The 26,868-nt window shown below is 37.5% G+C and overlaps 2 protein-coding genes across 4 annotated transcripts; both read left to right on the forward strand.

Annotated features, from left to right (window-relative positions):
• Positions 1 to 64: 64 nt before the first annotated feature.
• On the forward strand, positions 65 to 15,161 carry vsx2 (visual system homeobox 2). Of its 2 annotated transcripts, none has more exons than XM_051867962.1 (5): positions 65 to 8,141; positions 8,544 to 8,628; positions 9,261 to 9,384; positions 12,488 to 12,668; positions 14,059 to 15,161. In XM_051867962.1, the coding sequence occupies exons 1-5, from the start codon at positions 7,715 to 7,717 to the stop codon at positions 14,430 to 14,432; spliced, it is 1,191 nt and encodes a 396-aa protein (XP_051723922.1). In that variant the 5' UTR covers positions 65 to 7,714; the 3' UTR covers positions 14,433 to 15,161. The 2 variants fall into 2 exon arrangements, with proteins under 2 accessions (XP_051723922.1, XP_051723923.1); XM_051867963.1 differs by having other exon boundaries at positions 14,122 to 15,157.
• A 3,552-nt stretch (positions 15,162 to 18,713) lies between these two features.
• On the forward strand, positions 18,714 to 26,841 carry znf839 (zinc finger protein 839). 2 transcript variants are annotated; one of them, XR_007925848.1, is made up of 8 exons: positions 18,714 to 19,787; positions 20,854 to 21,741; positions 21,826 to 22,008; positions 23,868 to 23,960; positions 24,106 to 24,252; positions 24,331 to 24,465; positions 24,594 to 24,770; positions 25,197 to 25,419. XR_007925848.1 is itself a non-coding variant. In XM_051867590.1 (7 exons), the coding sequence occupies exons 1-7, from the start codon at positions 18,969 to 18,971 to the stop codon at positions 25,881 to 25,883; spliced, it is 2,952 nt and encodes a 983-aa protein (XP_051723550.1). In that variant the 5' UTR covers positions 18,715 to 18,968; the 3' UTR covers positions 25,884 to 26,841. The 2 variants fall into 2 exon arrangements, 1 of the variants encoding a protein (XP_051723550.1); XM_051867590.1 differs by lacking the exon at positions 24,594 to 24,770 and having other exon boundaries at positions 18,715 to 19,787; positions 25,197 to 26,841.
• The last annotated feature ends 27 nt before the right edge of the window (positions 26,842 to 26,868 follow it).

Genomic DNA, 26,868 nt, shown 5'->3' on the forward strand with positions numbered 1-26,868 from the left:
TATTATGTATATTTTAAACACTTTTGGCTTCAGCTGGTGCAGCTTTGTTTCCCATTGGCCAGCCAATGGCGGTTCCTAAATGTAGCTTCCATGAAACAATGAGGAAGTTCATGAAGTAGCGTTCAAACTTTTAATTAGGGCAATAACTTCATGCCTGTGCCACTCCATCGACTGCTCCATTAACGTCTCTCTTTTGCTCCAGACATGTGACATGAGAGTGCTTCCACACAAGTGTAAGGCCATTTTTTCTATTTAATGGGAATTGGAAGTTTTGAAGGCCCCCAGTACAAAACATTGCGTAAAAATAATATTGCTCATTGTCATCCCTGTTAACAAGAGTTGACATAATTACTAGGGCCATTTCTTCTCTAATTAGCACACTTCCAGGGACATTGGCGCGAACGGTCCGGGAGAAAAGGGAATCAGACAGGCATGCTGAACGGCAAACAAAGAACGTTCTGGCGAGCGTAATTAGGTGAGACAGTGGCCAGGACTGTTCTCGGCTGGAGATGTCGTAGATGCTGCGGTTGGCGAGTATTTGCTCATGCTCCCACCAATTCTTAGGGGTGCGCCTCTCCCCCAGTGTCTAATAAGCCCCTAATTGTCTTTCTGAGTCACATAGAACAAGGAAGCTGCTGATTTAAACCCTGCAAAGCTACTGGTGTCTGATCTCACTCTGGAGGCCCCAGATTTGCCCCTCTTTTTTTAACTGTCTAAACAAGCTTTTTATTGCAAGTTTAAAGTGAAGTAAGCTTGCAAATGCTCTGGCAAGCAACTTTAACTTCTGGCAAATAGTCTTGCATACTAGCTGAATGGAGGTATGTTTTTCTCTGTCCTGTTGTTGATCTTTTACTAAAGGCCCTTATATACATCAAGCGAAATCGAAGAACAAACTGCTGTGACGTCATTTCAAAATCAAGCCGTTTAAGTTCGTTTGAAGCTTGTTTCAGAAGTTCAAAAATATTTGCAAACTTGCGAGAGCATATCGCTTCACTATGATCAGATTCTTTACCAACTGCTGTTTTCTCACCGCTGTCATTTTTGCTGTGCTTGTTTTGTTATTGAGACAAAAGCATACAGCGCATATTTACATATTCATCTAAACGCAACTCCAAGCAGCGTGGCATTGGGATGTTGGCTAACAGTATACCGCTGTTCAGGTATTTCAAACTTCGTGGGGCCTTAAAGCCGGCATGAAACTGAAGTTGCAATGATCTTTTCTTCCTGTTGTAACATATATCCCAATGAAACTGCTTCTCAAACAAGAAACAGTGTACGGCTGTACTTGATTTTGTCCATCGGGAATTTGGATCATTGTGTCTGACATAGAAGTTGTCCCGCACTCACGCCGAAAAACGCATCATCAGAGAAGAGAAGAGATGTCATTTCAAAGGGGAGGGGACATTATTTTGATTAAAGATTATGAGGGCACATGATTTTTTTAAAGAAATCATTTATGTGGATAAATAATTTATGATAAATACTGCAATATTCCATAAAAATCAAAATTGATTTCATGTTGACTTTAAGTCTACAGTCATAGACTTTATGAAGTTTGACAGAACTTTGCACTCGTTGGTTTTGTACAATTGCGTCTGTTACACTTTGTTGCCCTCATACATTGTGACAGTAGTGATGTACAATGACTGTTGTGAATGGACCAGCCAGTAAACTGACATCACGGAAGTTGCGGTTCACATAATGGCACCCGCCAGTAGTCTCTGCCTGTCAAAGAGGTCCTGTCCAGACATCCTCCTTAAGTTGAGGGTCATTCCCCACAGAGGGGCTGTCTCCAGGACGAGGGGAAGAAAAGAGAAACACCAGAGCAGCCATAAACAACCCGTTGCCCTGACCTCGACGGGCCTTGCTGCCCTAACAAACGTCAATCCGATGTGCCCTCAGGCCTTTAATTAGCTGTCAATTAGTGCAAATTAATCAACTCCTCGCCTAATTAAGCAATACCGGCAGGCAGCTTCCAAACACGCTATTGTGGGAGCTGTATGAGAAAACTGGAGCTAGCAAACTCGCTCTGCATCAGGGGGTCATCGCACCCTTGGCGTGGTTCATGAGGGGAATAACTCTACAGTTTCCATTTTTTTTCCACCTACTCAGCACAAGGTGTTTGCCATTATCAGACTGCTGTCCTCAGTATCTGCTCTGAAAATCCTTAGTCTCAGGAAAAGGAGTTTCCCAGTAGCCTTAGCAGTAACTTTAAAAAGCCTCACAGGCATTTCAGTTTAATTCAAGACAGGATTTTAAGTTTCTAAATTAATTTGTACTTTGATTTTGCTTTCATTAAAGGAATATTCCAGGTTCAATACAAGTTAAACTCAGTCAACAGCCTTCGTGTCATAACAAAAATCAAGGTTACAGTGAGGTGCATACAATGGAAGCAAATGAGACCAATTTTTGGAAGATATAAAAATGGAAATGTGAACCTTATTTTATAAAATCACCTACATTAATTCTTCAGGTAAAACTTGTGTGTTATTTGAGCTGTAAAGTTGTCTTGTCATTTTTGTTGCTTTAGGGTTTATGGCATTGTGTTGTCATGGCAAAAAGGCTGTAAAATTGGGTGTAACTTTAACCCCACACTAAAATTCATATTGTTTACTTTTTCTTTTTTTTTTTTTTTCTGTACTTTTGAAACAGTGAGTATTTTAATGTGTACAGATTGGCCCCATTAATATCCATTGTAAACATCAAGTTTTGCTATTTTTTTAAAGAAAAGGAGGGAAGAGAAATTTTAATTAGCATTATGCAAGTGCTGCTGATAGAGCTTAAAGACACAATATGTAAATTTTCACTGCTAGAGGCCGCTTATTCAAAACAAAGGCGTAGCTTGATGACGCCTTAATTTCGCGGAATCATGGAAGGTGTTGTCTTTACGTCTACAGTCGGTGGAAAAGAATCGGGATGGGACTCGGGCAGAAATCATGTTCATGGATGAGATTATTAATGTTACTGTAGTATGAAGCAGAGCAGGACCCGAGTGCTGCTGGAGAGATTGCTAATGAGAGACAGCGAGAGCAGCAGAACTTTTATTATGCCACAGTCACCGCTTCCGTTTCTTCCGGTCACAGGGTAACGCAGCGCTGTTTTATCATGTTAGATACATTTGCGTGTTGAAAGTTATTATAGTGCAACTCTGCGTTTCGCTTGACGGCTACTACGAGACACTTACTGCACACTGCTGTAATCTAGATCTATATTAGGCATGGTAAAACATGGTACTCGCAGTAAATCAAGAAAACGAGATTTAAACAACAAGACTTACTGTGTTGAGCTATATAACATGATTAGTTTTCTGTCAATAAATGTATTCATCCAAACAGTTGCTCATCTGTCTAATAAAACATGTAATATATTAAAGCATCTTTGGTGTTTCCATGGTTTCTACAAAATAAAACCGGAAACCGAGGGTAACTCAGACATGATGTCATTGATAGGTGATGCATGGACACAGTCCGTGTCCTGGTTAAAATGGCTTATTTGTCTGGATTTAAACATTCTTGGAAACATTTGGGATAATGTAAGTATACAAGTCAACAAAATATATAACACTGTTCTAGTGGTTTTTGGATATTTTAATTAAAAAAAAGTTTGTTTTTGGTCCTTTTTTTATGTTTTTGAAAGAAGCCCACCAAAGCTGAATTTATTTAAAAAAAAATACAATAATGTAAACAGTAATATTTTGAAATATTATTACAATTTAAAATAATTATATATATTTTAAAAAATTCATAGCGGTCTAATAATCCTTTAGAAAACATTCTAATATGCTGATTTCCTTCTCAGGAATAATTTCTTATTATTATCAATGCTGAAAACAGTTGTGCTGCTTAATGTTTTTGTGGAAACCGTGATACATGTTTTCCAGGATTCTTTAATGAATAGAAAGTTGAAATAGAAATCTTTTGTAATTGCTGTCCCTTTTGATCTATTTAATGTGTCTTTGCTGAATAAAAGTATTAATTTCTCTCTCTAAAAAAAAAAAAAAAAAGCCAAACTTTTGAGCTTTAGTGTATAAAACAGAAATGATGACTTAACTGTATTGCATGTATTAATATATTTTCACAATGATTGCCCCATGAAAACTTAAAACTAACAAGCTCAGATATGTCATAGAAGCAGCATAAGTCTTTTCAGGCACAGTATTGATTGTTTCAGCTGACTGAATTATTGTAATAATGGACATTTTAATAAGATTAATACTGAATAATATCAAGTATAATATCAGCAAGGATTTGGATGAAGGGGTTCTTAAGTGGGTCTTTGGGTGTGCGGTTTAAAGACACTCCTCTATGCTTCAGACTGTGTGTGCTTGGTGTACAAAAACAAAATGCAACATTAAAAACAATTCATCACTTCCAATACATTGCAAATACAGAATTATGACCAGAAGAGCACAAGTGATTCTTCATTTAGATTGCCTGGCATGAGAAGATCAAGCACCATGCAGCAATCTGTGTAGGGGACGGACTAATGCAATACAATGTCCCTAATACAGCCCCATTCCAAAGCTCATTACCTTGCGGTGACCTTCCAGCAGCTTCCAAGTTCTTCGTAAAGACAAATAGCTGTCAAGCATTTCAATATAAGAGAGGTCTTTATTTGTATGCATCACATCGTGCTGTAATTGTTACAAGTTTGGACAAACTCTCATTTTAGCAGCTTTGAAAAAGTACACAAGGGGTTGTGTCCCATTTTGCACAGAGGTCAAGGCAACGGTGTAATTTACCATACATCTGTTTGACTAACGCAATCGTTTTTTCAGTATCTCCACCACTAGCTTTGTGTTTGTATGATGGAGATGGCAGATTTCACTTAAAATAAGTAGGCAATAGACATGAGCCCACAAGAGACCAAATATTCAGAGAAAGAGGGACAACATTTTTTTTTTTTTTTTTTTTGCAACAGCTGTTTGCCTTTTAATCTGCCACCATCAGATCTTCCAGTCTTTGATAGGCCACCCAATCTACACGAATGACTGAACTAAATCTTTCCTTAATCTACAGCCTTATTAGTTTGTCCTCTTATGCATGTAAATCAGGATGCAGTCATTTTCATATGTAGATGGATTATTAAAAGCCGTGGAGGGAGAGGGGTTTTTTTCTTTCTAGCTCACAATAAACAACAAAGCCCGGCACAGATTACAGCAGAAGCTGTGGCTACGAGAGGGCAGGAAGCAGTTTGTAATTGACAGGCTGCTTTGACAGAGCGCGAGTCTTGTGAATAGATGGGTTTATCTAGACCGGGTGATGTGTCATTAGCATATCTTGATAACATTGATTTCTTCATTACCCTTAATGAAATTTCCACTTAATGGCTTCTAATTAGTTTCAACTGGTGCTCATGTAATTGCAGCTGTAATATTTCGCTCAGCGGAGAGGAGTTTAATGCTTTGATACTACACGGAAACTATTGCGTGAAGTTTCATTCTCTTGCACTTACTTACGTGTTTGTTTCTCAATGTGTCTACATTTGCAGATCGCTCATTTGCAGTATTCCTATATGTGATTAAACTTTACTTTTGTGTGGCTGCCAGTTTTGATGATCATCTCATGTAATTGCCATGGAGCCAGGCCAACAAAGAATTAGCATGGATGGCTAATTGAATAATGTCCCATAAGGCCACAAAATCACATGGCTTTTCTGTATTTTTAAGCTGATAAACAGTTCAAACAGGATTACAGTGCACCTTTATTAGTAAAATTCAGGGCATGGTTATTATCAGGCCACTTCGTCATGATAAAACATCTCAAGTGTTCAGTGTAGCTATTAATAATTAGCCAGAAAAACAACAGATCAGGCGCTGTCTCTCGGGAGCGCGCGCTCGGACGCTTCCCTAGTGTGTCTCTGACGCCACGCGTCTGACGTTCTGCTGGTGTCGTATGAATCATGACGTTTATTTATGCATCAGCACATGGCACTTTGATAAGATTGGTGTTATCTCTGTCTCCATCAACGGCTCGCTGCTCATTTCCATAAATTATCTCCCAGTAATTATCTGTCCAGATGTCCAAATTGTGCCACAAATTATCTGCAAAACGAATCAAAATCCCACTGTAATTTAGTAATAGCTGATTAGACCTCGGTGTATTAAAGAAACTTGGATGTAATTAGAATAAGCTATATTTTGCAGTCTGTTCAGATGGGTACAACTATGTTTTATATGCAACAGTTCTGAAAGTATATAGAATAATGGAAGATGTCCAAATTTACCTGGATTTTTCCCCACTAAATACCCTTAAAAACTTCTTTGAATTTATCTTTATATAAGCATATATTTTTGTGGACATAATATTGGACACCCACTTTCCTGCTGGTCTTCAGCTTACAATTGACTAAATATAAATTTCATATAATTCAGCTATGTCATGCATTATATTAAGCTGATTTCTCTGAATTTCTTATCATGAAACTTTTAGAGTTACTGATGTGATTATGACCTTTGTTTCTGTAAGTGCATGAGGTGCACACTTGTTTTTATTTGGTATTCAAAGATGAAGATGAGGAAATGATAAATTGCATCTTTTCTATTATGAAAATGTTTTCAATCTCAAAGTCAGTTTACATTTATTTATTTATTTTTGAAAAACGCCTCATTAAAAAGCTGAATTACTTGAAAAATGAATTGCTTACCGTGATCTTTTACTAGATACTATTTCTTAAAAATGCAATTTCGTCTCAAAATTCAGTGTCATTCCCAAACATGCAGGAAGCCATGTTGTCATGTGATAAGAATATAATATTCTACTTCAAGTTTAAAGATGTTTTGCTAATTTGCATGACCCATTTATGTTCTCTATTGTTTGGATCCTTGAACCTATGATCGAAACCTTTTATTTGAAACTCAAAAGGGATTTGGAATATTTAGCGATTTACAGGAATTATAAATCCTCGCACGTTCGCCTGAAATCTTCAATATACGCAACAAGAGTTCTTTAAACTAAACTAAGCAATCTATCTCAACTGGACACATTCGATCTTATATTAAATTATCTATAGTTTTATGAGATGTATTATTCAATGAAATAACTATTTTGTCAAATTTGCTTGTTTTTGTAATAGTGAATAATTTCATTCATTATACTATTTGATTTGGTGTCAGTTGATGCTGCCTTACAACAATTATTGTAATGTTTCTGATCGGTCTGTCATTGCTGACGACATTAGTCTTACATGTGTGCTAGCCTATAGGCTGTGCGTTTCCGTTGTCCAGGTGTCCTTTTTGTTTCAGACATTTGTGTATTCCCTTTATTTTATCATCTAGACACGTAAAACAGATTCCATTAATAATAGACATAACACGTCTAAAATGTTGAAGCAAACAGAAAATTTGATTATTGACTTTATTATTATTATTATATTAGTCAAATTACGACTGAATTTATTTCAAAATATAATTTCGAAGTGATCTCATTTTATTTTCTAATTTTGGTTAAATGCCTGATTAACACATAATTGCAAGAAAAATGTGATGTGAATGAAATGATATCATGCATGACAAACAGGGAGAGCAGCATCCTGTATCCTCTGGAATTCTAAATCACTTACTCGCCGCTGATTGGCTGTTGAGTTTTGACCCTTGTTGGGATGGACCTGTTGGATAAAAGGAGAATTTCTAGAGGGATCATGCGTATTGCACCGTGGATGCCTGTGCACAAGGGACCGACTCGTATGTGAAGAAGGGAATAGTCTCAGAGGCACCATGACAGGAAAGGATGGGGCTGTTTTGTCGGAAAGTTTGAACAAATCAAAATCAGTGTGTGCCGCTGAGAACGGGGGAAATAACAATCCACATCTGTCAAAGAGCACCACCACACATCCGCCCAAATGCACGGGCTTCGGCATCCAGGAGATCCTGGGACTAAATAAAGAGCCGTCCTCGGCTCCGCGGAGCACACTGGACTCGTTCCCTGCCGGGGCGCACCTTCTAGCCAGCAGGTCGATGCTCGGTCCAGCTGGTGTTGGTGTTGGGGTCGGGGTCGGGATGGGCTTAATTGGCCCTGGAGGTATTCCATCGTTCTACAGCCAGCCCGCGTTTCTTGAGGTGCTGTCAGACGCGCAGAACGTCCATCTACAGCCGCTCAACAGGACAGTGGGCCCGCTGGAAAATAACCAATCTGCCAGCTCAGGTACAGGCCTGCGAAATTCACCTTTAACGCCCGCTCGGGGTTTGTCCTTTGTAAGACAAAGGTCCAATTTCTTGTTGTTTTAGTGCCCTGTCATTTTGTTAACTGAAGTGGGAAAGGCCTTAATAATAGGCTAATATCGATACAGTTCTTGTTGTTGCTATTATTAGGCCACTAATTTTATCAAGATGGAAATGTGAAATAAAAAGCCTGCAACCTGTTGCCTGTTTTATTTCAATTATTTATAACAACAGGCTACATTATATTTTCCTCCAAATCCCAAGTGATTATCATCATTGTCAAAAATGTCAAATAGCAGTTTTTAAAATTATAAGTGGCTATAAAATATTTTACATTTTGAAAATGTCTCAGCCATTTTGAGTAACATTTCCTCCGATGTTACAGATTCAGAGGATGTCTCTTCAAGTGAAAGGAAAATATCAAAGTCTTCACTGAGTCAGAGCAAGAAGAGAAAAAAGAGACGACACAGGTAGGCTGAACGCTACTAAAATGACAGTTATCTTTAGCGTTATTTCCGGAATTTCCGGAACAGAGGAATGTATAAAATTATTCCTCGGTTTGGCAATCACGGCTAGTTTCACACCAACTGGAAAATAACATTTGAGAAACTGACGAACTGCGGTTATGATGCCCAGATCTCTGTGCCTTTTTTGACAGCTAATTATGTTTGTTTGTTTTTTTTCGTAACGAGTTAATTAAAGGTTCGTAGGTTTTAAAAAGCAGTGAAAATAGCCTATTTTTCTTTATAATAATAGCCTAATAATACATTGTCGTTGTGATTTGTATTTTTATATTGTAATTTTGTACGAGGCATTTAGCTTCTTTTTTTAAGGAAAGATTTTATTTAATTGCAGCTAGAAACACCTACATTAATATCTATAATTATGATTTTTAGTAGGCCTATTTTAAATGTTCAAACAAAATAAATTAATTAATAGGCTACACATAATTTTCTTGTTCATTAAACTATTTTAAAACCTAAAAGAAAACATGTACACCTCGACAATGGTTCACTCGATTTGAGTAGTTATTGAAATACAATTTGTGCGTGATGTTTCTAATATTGATTTCCTATGACAATTGAATGTTGTTCTTTTGTAGAACAATATTTACATCTTACCAGCTGGAAGAACTGGAGAAGGCTTTTAACGAGGCTCATTATCCGGATGTGTACGCCAGAGAAATGCTGGCCATGAAAACCGAGCTGCCCGAGGACAGAATACAGGTAAGGAACGAACACTGTTAAATACACTCGGCGTTTAAAACGAGAATACAAGGAAACGACAACCATCGAACGCTCTTTTATTTATTAAATAAAAAGCCTAGTTTCTAATCATTTTTTCTGTATGCGGGCGTAGCCTATGTGATCATTTTTCTGTGACAAGCTATTTGACCTATATGTGCTGTTATTAGCATATTGTCCAAAATAAAGATTGATAATTTTGTTTCTTATTTTCTTTTACATTAAGATGTAAAAATATTTTGATGTCCTGTAAAATTGCAATCACGCCAGTTTCTTTCTTTCTTTCTTTCTTTCTTTCTTTCTTTCTTTCTTTTTTTTATTTCTTTCGCAAAATGCTTTGATGCATTTCCTATTTTTACATCAATTAGGTTGGCTAGTTATCAACATATTGTTTTAAATTATTTCCAATGAAAATTTTACACAAAGAAATTGAGCACACACAAAAAGGACTGATGTAATAAAATAAATTTATCTTGGGTTGGTTTTGGTAAATCTCTACTCTTACGCTATAAAAATTAAGATACTTAAGGTTTCTCAGATGGCTCGGAGATGCCCTTTTTGAAGATGCTTCAGATATGCTGCTTTGTGGGCCTACTCGAGGAACTTTGAAGTGCCTCAAAACCTTTCCTCGCATGACCCATTGTTGATGCATCAGTGTTTAGAGTTTGTGCAGGAACTTGTTGGTTCCTCAGAGAACTGACCTTTTAAAGGCCGTCTCTCAGGAGGTTCTGCCAGTGTGGTGATCTGGAAATTGTGCCTAAAGTATCTTTTCTGTTTGGAGTGACCCTGTGTATGCTGTATGTTGCGTGCATTTAGTTAATCGGATAGTGGTTTGTGTAAGGGTTAGTTGGAAAAAAAATGATTCACGTCAGCAGCAGAAGGTAATTTCAGTGGTGCGAATTATGAGGGTTAGAGCACTCTAATTAGCCCTGCTGCACTCTTAAAAGTAAACGTTCCAAAAGGACCCCAGCAAATTCCAGCAATGCCACAGAAGAACCGTTTTTTGGTTCCACAAAGAGCTATTCAGTGAACAGTTATTAAAATAATAATTTTTTCTAGTGTTAGAACATTTTCAAAAATCTGAAATCTTAACTTTTTTTTTGTCGACTGTAAGGAACCTTTCATGGAATGAAAAGATTCCATGGATGTTGAAGGTTCTTAATGGAACCAGATGCCAATAAAGAACCTTTATTTTTAAGAGTGTTAGGGGATTTTTCGAAAGTTATTATTTCTTTTCATACCTATAAGCATATATTTCAAAAGGGTTTTCAAACGTTTCTGTAATTATTAAAGTTAGATTATTCTACAAGTTTGTCAGAGTGAGTATTTTCGCCTGTAGCGAGGTAACCATAGCAAATAATAATAATAGCCTAATAATAGCTAATAATAATGCTTGCGCTTTACTTTGCGATTAGTTTAAGTCGATAATGACAAATATCCTTATGTATCACTTTATTATAAATTTACATATTCTAAATAACAGTCTTTTTAGATAGCCTTTAATTTTTAGATGGATTTTCTAAATGGCGCCTCAAAAATGACATTTAATAGCCTATTTGGTAAGCTATAATAAGTTGGAAGACGTTTAATACTGTAAAAACATCGAAATCCCTTTAAAATAGTCGACCACCCTGAAAGTCATTGTACAATTCGCACACTGACCATATCGATCAAGTCCAGCATCCCACTCGGACAGATAATATCTCATCGGCCTCATCAGGGAGGAAGAGAGGGAGAGAGATGGAGAGAGAGAGAGAGAGAGAGAGAGAGAGAGTGTGTGGTGTGTGTGTGTGCAAGAGAGAGAGAGAGAGAGAGAGAGAGAGAGAGAGAGAAAAGCGCTAACGACCTAATCAAGCAATCAAGGCGGAAGAAGATTACTGTGTGACCTGAACCATCCATCTGCTGGCACGCCTTTTAATTTCCTTCTCATTACCGTGCCTCTCAGTGAATAAATAATAAGGAAATAAATAAATAATTCTATTTCAATCCAAAGTAAAATTAACATCTAATTTTCTCATCGAGTGTAATTAGTTAAATGAGAAAAGCCCGTCGTGTTCCGATGGAAGGGATGTGGCGAGATGTGGGGAGTTCAAATGAAATAACTACATTGAATTTATTAGCACGGGTCAATGGCGCTGCTCTCTCGGGTCCTGCTCGTTTAATTTCCCGTGATATTTGCCCGCCTGTCCACCATCGATTGGGCTCGAAATTAACTTATTTTTCAATCAGCTTCTGCGTGCCCTTGGGGTCGTCTCTCATCGCTGTCTCCACCCGCTTTCTTTTGAGTGCCCGATAACCAATTTCTCCTCAAAAAGTATCTTGCATGAAATGAGGGCTATCATCATCGGTATTACCAGAAAAGATTGGAAAATGGTTTTGATAATTTCTTATCCAATGTCTGGCCTCTCTGGACCCGACAGCCCCTCCTCCTCCTCGCCCTCCCTCCGTCAGCTCTGCTAGCAGCTAGAATTAGTGAAGGGCAATTGCTGGTTAACTGCTGTGATAGCTGATCAACCTGCGCTCGCGTCGCGTCATGACAGAACTGAACTGCAGGCGCTTTGCGCGTCGTGTCGTTTATCTGAAATGGACACTAGCCTATATGCTGCCTGCCTGCCTAAAAGGTTTGCTCAATCATGTAACAGGCGCACATATGACTACAATATGATAGTTGTAGTTGATAATGATAGCAATGGTTAAACATAGCCTAAAAATTGTTTTCAATTGGCACACTTTGGAAATTACGTATAGGCTAGTTGTTATTCAAGATTTGTGTTGAAAATTTCAACTGCATGCTGTTTGTTCGATTATCCTAAATTCCAGACTAATTAAAAGGGTTACTTAACCCAAAAATGAAAATTATGGTATCATTTAGGCTACTCACCTTCATGTTTTTCCAAACCTGTATGATTATCTTGCTGAAACACGCACACAGAAAAATATTTTAGACAGATTGACAGCCTCCCTCACCTTTTACTTTTCATCTTTTCCATATGAATGTCTGTCATTTCGCCTAAAATATTCCTATATAGACTAGACTTTTTTGGCTATCTTTATTAATATACTATATACATTTAATTATGGACAGGTGTGGTTCCAAAATCGGAGGGCCAAGTGGAGGAAGCGGGAGAAATGTTGGGGTCGTAGCAGCGTGATGGCGGAGTACGGGCTCTACGGTGCAATGGTGCGTCATTCCATCCCGCTGCCTGAGTCCATACTGAAGTCTGCTAAAGATGGCATCATGGACTCCTGTGCCCCTTGGCTTCTAGGTATTCCAGAGCACATTAAGACTAGTTATTTATTTATCACACCTTTATTTTCATTTTTATTGACCTTTATAATTCACCATCATCATAACTAATTGCAATTTGTCTATTTTATAAATCTTTAGTCCTCTCTAATTCAGAGCCTTTCTTATACTCTAAATATTTTATTTCATTTGTCACCAGCACTGCTGAATTTCAACTTTATATGCATGAACATTATGAATCAAAATTTCTGAAAGCAGATCTATATCATATCTATATCTGCAAAATTGCCTAACCAGTACAAGCATTTTGAATTTAAACCTGCTGTACATTAAGTAATTTGGTGACATTTACAATAATGTTCCCGGTACATAATTTAAATGTCATATTTTTAGCAAATAAATTACCAAAGCATGTTTTAAATTGTATTTAACCACTTTACAGCAATAGTTTACTGTATTGCAAAAATATAAGAGCAAAAAAAGTTTAGCCATATAATTAAATTGCTATACTTTATCATTATCATCATCACCATCATCAAACTTTATTACAGACTCAGGGTCCAAATTTAAAAACAGATAATACATAAAATACAACAGCAAACACACACACACACACACACACACACACACACACACACACAGGTTTGTTTTGCTATCAAAGTGAGGACATTCCATAGGCGTAATGGTTTTTATACTGTACATTGTATCCCCCTACACTACCCCTAAACCTACCCATCACAAAAAACATTCTGCACTTTTACATTTTTAACAGAACATTGTTTAGTATGTTTTAAAAGCTATTTTAAATATGAGGACTCATGAAATGTCCTCATATTGCATGTTTACGTCGTAATACCAGTGTAATACCCATGTCATTATACAAATTTGTGTCCTCATGAATCACAAAAACGCACGCACACACACACAAAAGATACAAATCAATATGTTACATGATTACAATGATACATACCAGTGTCTCCGCAGCTTGGACTGATAATGTGTAGTGCTGACCCTTATATTTGATAAGCCCATAATAATTTCATTTTTTGAAGCCTTAAGATGACAAATATTATACATTAGATTTTGTTACACGGCTTGAAAAATGTTAACTCCTGCAACCACAAACATTTCACTTGCACTATACCATCTAAATCTCTTTAAATGAATTCTCATTACATCATTGTAAGCTACTCAAAGTCTCTGTACGCTTGCTATTCTATAATTGAAAATAAAATACGGATTTACTTTAATTATTTAATTATAATAACAAACAACAAAAATAATACTGTATTTTTTATTTAGTCATCTTTTTTTCTTACCCATTTATTTTTTGATGCGATTCGTGACTCTCATGGCTCAGATTAGTCATATCCTGTCACTAAATCTAAAATCTCTCTTGCTATTTCCAGTTCAAGATGGTTTTCCTACCACCAGCTGCTTTTCTAAACACGAATACCCACCATTCTTTGCAGGGATGCACAAGAAGTCCTTGGAGACTGCTGCAGTCCAATCACATGAGAAGTCAGATGTCACTCAGATGAAACCCACCAATCCCAAGCCGGATGAGCCCGAGGCTGAAGAAAGGAGGACAGAGTCACCTATGTCCAAAGAGGAACTGAGGGAGAACAGTATTGCTGTTCTCAGGGCAAAAGCACAGGAGCACAGTGCCAAAGTGCTGGGAACAGTTTCCTCTGAGAGACTAGAGCACAAAATGGAGACGTCGGCGACAGAGGAGAAGTCCAGCGAACAGATAGATGCGAAAGAAGAGGAAAAGAGTTCTTAGATTGTGCATCTCTTCGTAATGCCATAAAATAGGCTTGGTGTGAAAATATCTGGGCTGTTTTCTCTTCCTCATATTCCTGCACTGTTTCCATGATAACACTGGACTTTTGATTCTCAATGTTCCTCTGCATTTTATTTCATTTAGCAAGACCACTTAAAATTTTCCAGTATTTTGATAGTAGCATCAGTCCATCATGCCAGTGACTGATAAAATGTTTTTTTTTTTTTTTTTTTTAATATAGACCTACAAAAATTCCAGACATAAAACTCTTATGAATACTGTGTACTGAATACTGACTGGTATGTTGCCAGCGTCCTCATTGCTGTTGGCAGAATAGCTCAATTGAATAAGACTAAATGTTTGGATATTTATGATCTAATTTCAGGATAAATTAATATTGTCATTATCAGAAAATAATTGATCAAGACCTATGCTTTGAAATAACAGTATTCAATGCTTTTCTTTTTCATTTTGTACAGAACCCCATCAAACTCTCTGTGGTTAAAAGTTGTAATAGAGTGTATTGCTGTATATATTGTAAATTAAGATAGCCTGCTACAGTATTGTTTGAACTATACATCAATGTACTGTAGTCTTATTATGTGCTTTTTTCGTAACATGTAAAATGCAATACAAATTATTAAAAAAAAGGATGAACAATGCTAACCTGTTTTACATCAACTGTGTTTTAAATCATAATTAAAAGAGAACAAATTTTAACAAACTGAATTTTTTACATACAGCATCAGTTTAAGTTAAAGGTTATGTCATACATGATGCTACTAATGAATCATTTTCTTTGTTGCATTTTGCAATGTTTCGCTCTATCTGCCTGGAGTAACAATCATTTATATGTAGCCTAAACAGTTCTGTGTCACTGAGTGTAATCCCACACAGTTGAGAGGCCCCAATCTGGGCAGATTAAACAGCAGGACTGATGCATAACAGACATATGGGAGAGAGCATGAAAGCAGTCCTAGATAAAGTGCTCTCACTGAGGCTACTTCTCCAGAATCTATCTATCTATCTATCTATCTATCTATCTATCTATCTATCTATCTGTCTATCTGTCTGTCTGTCTGTCTACACTTTAAAAAATGCTGGGTTAAAAACAACCCAAGTTGGGTTAAAAATGGACAAACCCAGCGATTGGGTTGTTTTGACCCATTTAACCTGACGGCTAGTTTTATTTAACTCAACTATTGTTTAAAAAATACTACATGTAATTAAAATGAACCCAAAATAGGTTGGAAATGAACATTTATTAATGTTTAATAAATAATAATTAAATAATAAACATCTATCTATCTATCTATCTATCTATCTATCTATCACTCTAAAAAATGGCCGAGTTAAAAACAACCCAAGTTGGGTTGAAAATGGACTAACCCAGTGATTGGGTTGTTTTATCCCAGCGGTTGGGTTAAATGTTTGCCCAAACTGCTAGGCAGTTTTATTTAACCCAACTATTGTTAAAAAATTACTATATGGCTGGCTTAAAATGAACCCAAAATAGGTATAGGAAATTAAAAATCAGACACATAATTACTAGAGGCAACAATAATAATCAAAAGACATTTATTAATAAGCAATTTAATAATGTTTATTGTTTAATAATTATTCATTAAACTTATGAATAAATTAAACATATAATAAATGTTAATTTACAGCACATTTTGGGTTCATTTTAAAAAACCCAATCACTGGGTTTGTCCATTTTTAACCCAACTTGGGTTGTTTTTAACCCAGCATTTTTAGAGTCATCCATCCATCCATCCATCCAAGAGGCTAGTTCTCCTGAATTACTGCACTATTTTGAATGAATAAGAATAACCCAGGATTACAGTCATTCTAGCTGATATTAGCCATTCTTGGATGCTTTATAATTTAAAAATCCTCACATAACAGGATAGAGAAAAGCATGGTAATTATCTTACAACTGCACATAATTAAATATTAGCCATAAAAATGACCATGTTTAAACCTAATAAATGAAAATATATAGGTCTTTCTCTGGCTAATCCGTAAATTGTGAAATCAATCAGGATTTGTGCTGATTAGAAGAACCATCCAAAAGGATGTTGCACATGCTCTCTATTTCATCTGGGTTGTTGATCCTTTCCATGCCCTTATTATCAAGGCCTGTCAACAGATTATTGATATACGCACTGTAATTTAATTTACTTAGTGTCTGCGTAATTAATTGGTTGACATCTGGGGTGATAAGGCTAGGCTTATAGCAACAGAATACTGTATCTCTATCCGCTTTTCTGACATCTCTGTCACCCAGCTGATCCTGCAGGCATATTAGCCATTTACATTTCTCTATATTGCTCTAGACATGGTTTAATAAATAAATGTTTTTCAAAAACTAAAATGAACTAACTGCTTTTATACTGTGATACATATTTTATTAACTATTATTTAGATAGTTTGTTCTTGATCTACAGAGACTTAGATAAGCTGTTTGTGACAGTACCAGTTTCTTTGTTTAGGACTTATGGCAGCTCTCTCAGGCTTCAGGCACTCTCACTAAGAGAATCCTGAATCACATAAAGTACTTGTGCAGGCTAATCCCACAATGTCACTAATGGTGGCCATTAGAGGGCTGGCTGAGGGATGAACTGGACTTATCCATGCTGTCTTTAGAGTGATTTCTTAATCAGATTGTGATGATCACCAAGCTGCTGTGTCGTTAAGTAACGTAGGTAATTAAGATGTTTGAAAATAGTCTTTTCTGGAGTAAGATAAGAAAGGATGACATCCATGTAGAATACATTTTGATATCAATCAAACTGATTTGAATTATTAATTGATTTCTAAATCCTTTAATCGTAAAGCTGGTCCAGTGACTTCATGTGCAGTCTCTACTAACAATCTTATATAAATTCTAAATGTTAATATATAAAATAAAATTTGGCGGAATTAATGAATGAATGTGATTTTGTAGGGATAACACTTGCCATGATCATTAAGAATAATATATCATTTGAATATTATTACTCTTCACACACGACAGTCTGTATTATCTCAGTATCGCACAGTTACAGGGAAAAATATCTTGGGAGTGAAAAAAAGGTTTTGAAAGAAAATTTTCTCCCCCACCTGACAAAGGTGTTTTTGTGTGCACTATTTTGTTTAATACTGTAAAAAAATGTTTGGACTGCAAAAGTGTGACAAAATGGCATATTTTGAAGGCATAATAACATGTTTGTTTAGTGGACTTGATGATTATTATATTATAGGTGTTACTCTGTTTGAGGGTATTTTGGCCCATTAAAATAATAGCAACAATGTGATAAAAAAAAAAAAAAAAAAAAAAAAAAAATTCCTAGTGATACAGCAGTATGACAAAAGTGACCATGAAATGTGAATTGAGAAATGTAAAAGTGGAGCCTTCCTGCCCCCTGCTGGAGATTTACTGTAATATGTAGGTAATTTACTCCACAGGAGAAATACATCATTTGATTCACAAACACACCAACACTAACCTACTATGGTGTTTCAGTCTTAGTAATAAATGCAGGGATTTCTTTAGGGATATATAAGGTCCAAAACGGCTTTCCCTACGACATCTTTATTCAGCTATGGGCATTTTTTGTCCATGTATAAATTTTAAGAAATACAATTTTCACACTCTCATAGTTTATCCACTAACAATGTCCAACAGTGTTTATACATGCATCACAGAGAATTTTGTTGTTGTTTGTTCTTCTGAAAATTAAAAACATTTCCCCCAATCAACACATCTCAAATTATGTGCTATTATGAGTTAAATCTTCTCTAGGCTGCATTATTACGAGAAATTCTCTCGTTATTATGATTTACTGAATAATATTTTTACTGAACTGTGGCGGAAACAGGCTTCCATATTAATGTATATGTATTATAAATAGTGATAAAAATTTGTGAAATGTATAAGATAGGCCTACTGTATACGATTCATACAAAAATAGCCTAGTATAAATCATGGGATATTTTGAAATGTCAAAAGTGATAGGAATTAATTAGAAAAAGGAACAATTGTTGAGTAGTGTGTCCCAAAGTTATTTAATACTTCTCAAATTGTGTTTCTCCATCATTCAATATGAAAAAGGTTTTTTTTCTATCATGATAAGCTTTTGGACCGAATAAAAACCCTTTTCATGAGAAGTGTCTTTAAATCTTAGCAAGAATTTTAAAGTAAAGGTAGTAGGACAATATGAGCGGTAACCAGGTAAAAGATATCTTATTAAAGATAGGAGAAAGAACGGCGCGCTTAAAGCGGAAATGACGTAATTTGTTATTACCCATCCTCCGTGCTATCGTCATCAGTGGCATGGACGGGAAAACCAATTGCCTGGCTACCGTTACCTTCGTGAGCGTCTCTGGATTATAACCGTATTCCTAATTTGAAATGTTTTGGACCGGGCTTTGAATCAATCTTGCACATTTTACTCACATTTTGAGTATTAATCGCCTGCAAGCAAACAGCTTCTTTTCGCGCTCTAGTGAGGATCCCTACGTCAGTTAGCAAGTTTTGCTCCTGTAAACAAAATGGCGGACAATGAAGACGATAATAATTCAGCGTCCAAATCTGCTGCAGCGAAAATGGAAAATCTCGACGCGAGCGGACCTCTGCCGCAGCCAGAGACGACACAAGGCGAGGGAGAAAATAACCAAGAAGACGCAAGCAAAACGCCGTCCACCGCAGAAGGGGGCGTTGATCAAGGCCTCGCCGAGTTAATGCACAGCGAGTCGGCGGTGGATGTCAGAGTTGTGGATGGTAACGTTACTCAGGAGGTGATCGGGCAGATCGTGAGCGGTGAGGTCATAACCGATCCGAATATCATAACGTCTTATGTTCAGGCCACCGCAGAGGCCGGTGTGACGGCAGAATGCACCACTGTAAGCGGCGAAGTCTTAAACGCACTTGCACCGACGACCACCATCATTTACGTGCAGCCCGACGGCAGCTTCGTGGAGAGCTCGGGTTTATCGGCCGAGGAGCAGCAACAACTAATCGAGCAATTAGCCAAACAACAATTAGTCCATGTGACAGGGACTGAGACAGTTGTGAAACCCTCCACGTCCCCTATCGTGGACGTGCAGCAGGTTATAGTGAGTAAAGCACAGGTAATCGCCCAGACAGAGCCAGCTACGACCCATACAACTACCCCGAAGATACTGCAGAGAGCTGTCACATCGCAGCCGACGTCCTACATTACACTGGAATCCAGTAACTTGCAGTTGGCGACAGCGATCCAGCCACAGCCAGTCAGTATCGTGCAGAACGCGTCGCAGCAGCTGCAGAGCGTCGCCAAACAGGTCGCGCTGCAGCAGTCGCAGAATGGAGCCAACACGACCACCCAGAAGGTAGGATATTGTCTTTCATAAGCCAGAGAGATTGTATTACAAGAAGATTCAGTTATTTACAGTGTAGAATGGGACTGAAGAAAATCTACCTCAGAGAATCTCAGAAAATCTTGAAAAAGTAATTCCTTTTCCTTCCCTTTCCTACCTATTGTAGTATATATTGTTAATTTCTTCCACAAGTATTTCCTTCTTTTTTCCTCCATATACTTTAATTATTCTGCATTTTCTTCCATCCATATGTACTTCCTTTCTTCTGCACATTAAAGTACATCTCCCTTTTCCCACAAGTATTTCGTTCTGTACTCCCCTTTTTTGCATTTCTTTCCTTCTTTCTGTACTCCTGTCCCCATACTATTTTTCTTCAGCACATACTTCCTTCTATACTTCCTTTTTCCCAGAAGTGTCTTCCTGTAATTCCTCCCTCTCTTCTTCTTGCTTTACAGATTTCTTTCCATGCTTCCTTCTGTACATTTTTTCACAAGCATTTACTTCTGTACTTCCTTTCAAACATTCTTCCTTTTGCACAAATTACCTTCCTTATTTTCTTCTGTAGATACTTTTTTCTTCCACAAGTATTTCCTCCTCGTACTTCCTTGCTTCCTTTCTTCCACAAGTGTTTCTTTTTGTACTTGATTATTTTAGCACTTTTCTGTATATATTTCTTTTTCTCTATATATCTTTTTATCCATACATATGTATTGCATAAAGAAATTATACAAACTATCAAGTACTTTTAAATCCTATCAGACCGTTGGCATGAGATCTTATATTAATTTCTCTGTTTTCACCATTGTATAATAATTGTAGTACTATCGTATTTGGGCAGAAATAATGGTTACTAAGATGTAAAGTTTTTTTGTAAGACAAACCAATTCTTTCTTCTTACAGTAGTGTTATGTCAAATGCATCCTTCTACCTTCTGTTTAGTGTTCTGCATAAATTCAGTCAGATATTCTAATATACATGAACTGAATTAGTCCACAGACTGTGTAAGCAAATTATTTAGCCGTTTATCTCCAATGTTAATGTTGTTGTTAATGTTTTTTTCACACCTTAAATTATTCAGGCAGCCGAACCCATCCAAATTCAAGTGCAGGCACCTCTGAAGCAAGACAGTAAACAACGGCAGACAACTCCAATAACAATTTTACAGTCGCAGAATCTGTCAGCCGGTCAGCCGCTGGTGAAGGTTTCAACCGTAGGAACATTAAGCAGCCCACAGATCATCCACATCACCCCTGTGCCAGGACAGCAGCAATATTTCTTACAAAACCCAAGCGATCCTCCTATTCAACTTCTCCTTCAGAAACCGTCTCCTGTGGTTAGCACCATTTCTGTCCCAATTAGCAAGGTACACGTCCCTTCACCTGCCACAGTGAAGAGTCCACCAGCCAAGCCAGTTGTTCCTACCCCAAAGGTCCTTGTGCCGTCTCCGAAAGTTTTATCTCCTCCAGCCAAGATAACAATGCCTACCAAAGTTATTACTGCAGAAACAAAAACTTCAACTCCAGCTGTTGAAAAGGACACACAGAAAGTTAAGAATCGCCAAAAGAAGCCTCAAAAAATCCAGACCCGCTCTGGTCGGGTGTCTAGACCACCTAAGCACAAGGTGAAGGACTACAAGTTTATTAAGAATGAGGACTTGGCAGAAAGCCACCAATCAGATTCAGATGACTACTCTGAGATAAGTGTGGAGGATGAGGATGGAGAAGAACACAGGAAGAAGAGCTCAGATGTAACCCTCAATCTACGTGACAAATCCTTTAAATGTGATACCTGTGATAAAGCGTACATCGGCGTAGCCGGTTTGAACAGACACTATAAGCTAAATCCCACACATGACAAGAACCCGACGCCACCTCAAGCAGAAGACCTCTCCAAAACTAGAGACGAACAACCTTCAGGAACTGAAGTCACCGATACTAGTCATGTGAAAACACTCAGTACTCAAAAAGTAAGATGATTTGTTTTGCTTGCTTGATAATAGATGTATTTATCTGATTCATCAAATAATCGCATGTTGTTAACAATATTTCAGGTTCAAGAAATTGGCAAAGTAGAAATCAGGAGACCTGGGCGGCCTAGGGGACCAGGACGGCCTGGCCGTCCTAGGAGGCCTGGGCGGCCACCTAAGAGAGGACGACCAGGACGGCCACCAAAGTACCCAGGAGGAATGAGCTTGGAGCAGCAAGCACAAAGACAGAGAAATCGGCTAAAAGAAGTATGTTTGCTATACATCTGTGTGCTTGCACTATTCAGACATTCACATCATTTGAATCAGGTGAAGTGTTTTTAAAAAAAATGCTTTGTTATAGTGAATTCTAACCATCATCTCTGTGGTTTGTACAATCACATATTTGATGCGTTCCACCTATGAGGAAGTTGCATCATGTTACATACTGAGTAAAATGCTTATGGTGAGAGCTGGGTGATATAAGCATGATGTTATAACAGTGTTTTGCTTGATACAGTGGGGTTCAAAAGACCACTTGTGAAAATGCATTTTTCTAATTTTAGAGTTTATCAGCAAAAATTTGAGAGAAAAGTTTGAAAAATAATTGACTTAATTTCCAGAATGTATTATATGGCTCCTTCAGATCAAGTACGATAACTATATAAGCGTTCACAAGCCGTGGCTCGTCTCTAAGGGCAGGTGGGGCAGAGCCTTACCAAAATATTCATCCAAAACAAGGACCTCTATAAAAACTTAATCAATAATAAATTATAAATGTGTTTAGCATTCTGTAACAAATATTTTTGGAATTTCTAGACTATTTTAAGTCATTGGCTTCGGTAGGCATGTATTATGATACTAAGCAGGGCAAGCGAGTGCCTGAGCCCTGCCCAGCTCTGCAGTGGCCCAAAGTTTTAAATGTAAATCTGGGGTGAAAAATGGAGCTGCATCTCTAATTGAGAGCCATTGGGGTAGATTTGAGACTGCCCCACTTATTTTCACATTACCTTATGTAAATCTCGCTCCAGACCAAGACCATAAGAAGCTTTAGCTATGTGTATCTGCATCAGGTCAGTAATTAGTTGCCATGTCTGTTCTTCGTATCAAATTAATGAAAGTTTAAACATGCTTATGTGAAAAGCTTTTATAGTTCTGTTTTGTTGTGTTTGTTTTATGGTTGTTCTGAGAATAAAAATGACTTTCTTTTCCTCACTGGAATTTTTCCACAACTTGTAACATTCTAAAACAACATTTGGAGGCAATAAGTACTACATTAAGGCAATACTAAGATAGCAGTCTATGCGTGCCTGTCAATCAACATTAGAGTGCCGCCCTCAGTATTACGCAAGGACACCAGACCTCTGACAAAAGTTTGTCTGCTTGTGTTCAGTGATTAAAATATAAAGCTTACCAAATGTTGATCATAAACTAGCACTAAGACCCAGAATCTGCCCTACCTAAATTTACAGTCAGGAGCTGCTACTGGCAGCCACACCAATTCACAGTAACTTTTATTTATAGTCATTGCAGTTATGTCGTCTGCCACTTTTTAAAAACTTGAGCTCTTTTAAGAAGGATGGATTCTGATTGGCTGTCAATGTTTTTAGTGTTCGTCTGCTGGAAAACATCACTCTGGAAGTGATTCCAACGAGTGATTCTATGTTGTTATCGTTATAGTTGTGGTGTGGACTTCCTTATTCTCATAGAATTAGAATGACTGTTAAAACTTTATGGTTATCATCCTTAGTGTGAACATGCCTTTAGATTCTTTTTACAAATCGATTCACATGGTCAATGTCACAAATTTTCAGTGTGAACTGACACTTTTAAACCATATTGAATATTGAGATAGAACTGACACTTTTGACTGTTTAACATTTATGACTGTTTGTTGACTAATTTTTAATTCGTCCCTGACTGAAGGTAAAATGTATTTTCCTGAAGATAATTTCTTACCATGTTTAAGCACTTAAAGTGAAACTTTTATTCTACTATCTTCACAAAGATATTATAATGCGGTGGTAAATATTCTCATGGCTGCAAAACAGAACAGTTCTCACCTGAACAGTTAATTAAACCACTAATACTAACTGCGGTTATACTGAGTATCTTTCATCTTTCTCCAGTTTATTAAACAGTATGATGATGAGGATCTCATGGAGATTGTTCTTCCACGTCTGGCCAGAGTCATGACTGTATGGGAGTTTGTGCTGATGAAGGTATGATTAGATGTTCTGAAACGTGGGATAAATTTTTGAATTTTGTCTTGTTCATTTCTCACTGTTGAATCAAAATGTAAAATACCATGTTATTACGTGTGTTTGAAGCATTTCATGTATACTAACAGTGTCCTTGACCCTATAGGTGGAAAAGGGCTACCCATCAAAGCAACAGTTCCCGAGTGTGTACCATGAGTTTGAACAACTACACAGCCAAGTGAAGAAGATGGCACTTGAATATTTGCACACTTCACCAGCCTCCCGGCCAGCTATTGAAGTCAACAACATGGGAGTAAGTAATTGCTAGACATTTAATTATTGCAGCTTTGTGATCAAACTTGCATACCATACAAATTTCCTGTCTTTCCAGGTTTTACAATCTCTGGGTATAACTGATCCCAATGCATTGAAACTCCTGACTTCCTCTGAGGGACAACAAAGTCAAAAGACAAATCAGTCAGAGCCACGAGCAAATCAGGCCACCAAAAGTCTACGGACTTTTGAGGTACGTTCTGTGCACAAATAAATCCAGTGAAGACTCCTTTAAAGGATTAGTTCACTTTAAAATAAAAATTACCCCATGATTTACTCACCCTCAAGCCATTCTAGGTGTATATGACTTTCTTCTTTCAGACGAATTCAATCAGAGTTATACTAATAATCACCCTGATGCTCCCAAGCTTTATAATGGCAGTGCACGGAAACCACCTGTTTGAAGTTCAAAAAAAGTGCATCCATCCATCATAAATGTACTCCACACGGCTCCGGGGGGGTTAATAAAGGCCTTCTGAAGCGAAGCGATGCATTTGTGTAAGAAAAATATCCATATTTAACACGTTATAAAGTAAAATAACTAGCTTCCCCCAGACTGCCTTCCGTATTTAACTTATGAAGAAAGTGTAACGCGTCTCGCAGTTCAAAACGCTTACGCTACGTCCTACGCCTTCCATGTTCATCTTACGAAATAACCATAACTGGCGCGACGTCAGTTATGCTTTTTTTCGTTTTTCTGTCTTTAGAAAGCAGAATGAAATGTAATAATATCAATTAGAGTTAACATGGTATAGTAGACACTTTTATTTATTTTTATCATGATTTTGCAACCTTTCATTTACCTAGATCCACAACATAACCTCTCCACTTTGAGCTGTTGTGTGTTACTCGTCATACTTTTATATAAACAAAACACTGTTTACTGTGTATGGTAATCATATTTATCCTTCATGTTATCCATAGAATGCCAAAATGCTGCCACCTGCAAAAAGGTTTAAAATAGAAAACTGCAATGAAGAAACCAACGGCTATCAAGTTAATCAGAATGGCATCCAGAAGGACGAGACCGTTGATGGCTCTGTGCTGCGAAAGCCTCAGGTGGTATTGACCAGATTGGAGAACTTGACTTCTGTAGATCTAACCGCTGAAGACGCTATACAGAGCGCTGAAGACGCTACACAGAGCGCTGAAAACGCCAGCCCGCCTAGGACAGAAGAAGAGCCTATGGAGACGGAAGTGCCTTCTTCAGATTCTGACGCTACAAAAACCGTAGAAGATCCAGACATCTCCAAGGTTCTAAACAGCAGCGTAACCGTCGACATCGTGGATCAGATGAAACAGCTGGAACAGGCTCTGAGCACCGACTCAGAGTTTAAGAACTCGCAAGAACCCGCTCAGCAAGAGGTTCAAGACGGCCAGGCAGACATTCTCGAGGATCCTGAGGCCAGTCAAGTGGTGCAGGAAGAATCTCCGGTTGTTATCCAGACAGCAGAGGGGCTTGTCATGCAGAGCGCAGAAGAGTTAGCTGCCAAAGGCATCGTCATTGTCAATGGGCCTGATGGCACAATGATGCACATTGAGGCACCTGAAGGGGTTCCTTTAGAGACCGTTCATGCCCTGCTGGGCATTGAAACCGAAAGAAAGACTTAATGGAGTCACATCTTCATGTCCTGTTTTTGTCCATTATTCACACCATACATGCGTTCTGTGTAATGGTGTTTTTTCAATGAACTTTTATTGCATTCTTTGTAAATTTGTATAAAAACAGTATTATTATATATTAGTGTTTTCTCAGTTTATACAACAAAAGTCATTGTTCATTTTGAATTTTAGATGATGTTCACTTATGTTGGCATATCTAAACTATTGGTTTCGGAGGCCATGATTATGTAGCTGCGTGTTACGTGTCTCAAGGGGAAAGTGATGACATTGTGGCAAATGCTTCGCATATGTGACAACACACTAAATGTTGGAGGGAATCCAGTGCTTTTCATTTTGGAAACTGATTCTTTCACAACATGCACAAATGGGAGGAAAGAAAATACTATCTGCCAAAACTAAGTTATGGACTCCAGCAAGGTTCAGTAAAGCTGTGGTAAGATTTTTGTGATGTGTCCTCTTAGTTGGCCATTCATCTGTACATAACTGTTTCTTTATGTTAGAAACCCAGGCTGTAGTTCTAATACAGTTTAAATTGGTACTCTATGACATTTGATCTATTCAAACATTTCTGGACATTTGTTTGAAAATTAACCCTTAAGGCTGAAAGCGGTTGTTCCCCAGAGGTCTGGCCCACAAACATGGTATTTTGAGATGTCTTATTCATAGGGGATGTTTTCATAACAGGCCACTGTAAGCAGTGAGAAAACGCTCTAGATTTGTAAAACATACTGAGACTTGAGGTGCTTATAATCTTAGTCTGCAGCCTCAGATGTTCCGTTGTTTCCGTTATTTAGTAGTTTGTCTAGTGCAAAAGTCATTTGAAAAGTTGTTGCACTATTTTATTACTTTTTATATAATACCTGGTTTACTGTGTTTTTGAAACATCTCAGCATTTTTAATACAAAGGGACATGTTCAAATATGACATTAAAATTTTTGTGAGTGAGTTTATGGAGTACTTAGTTTGTATGGTA

This window comes from Ctenopharyngodon idella, chromosome 17 (genome assembly GCF_019924925.1).
Source record: "Ctenopharyngodon idella isolate HZGC_01 chromosome 17, HZGC01, whole genome shotgun sequence".
Lineage (NCBI taxonomy): Eukaryota > Metazoa > Chordata > Actinopteri > Cypriniformes > Xenocyprididae > Ctenopharyngodon > Ctenopharyngodon idella.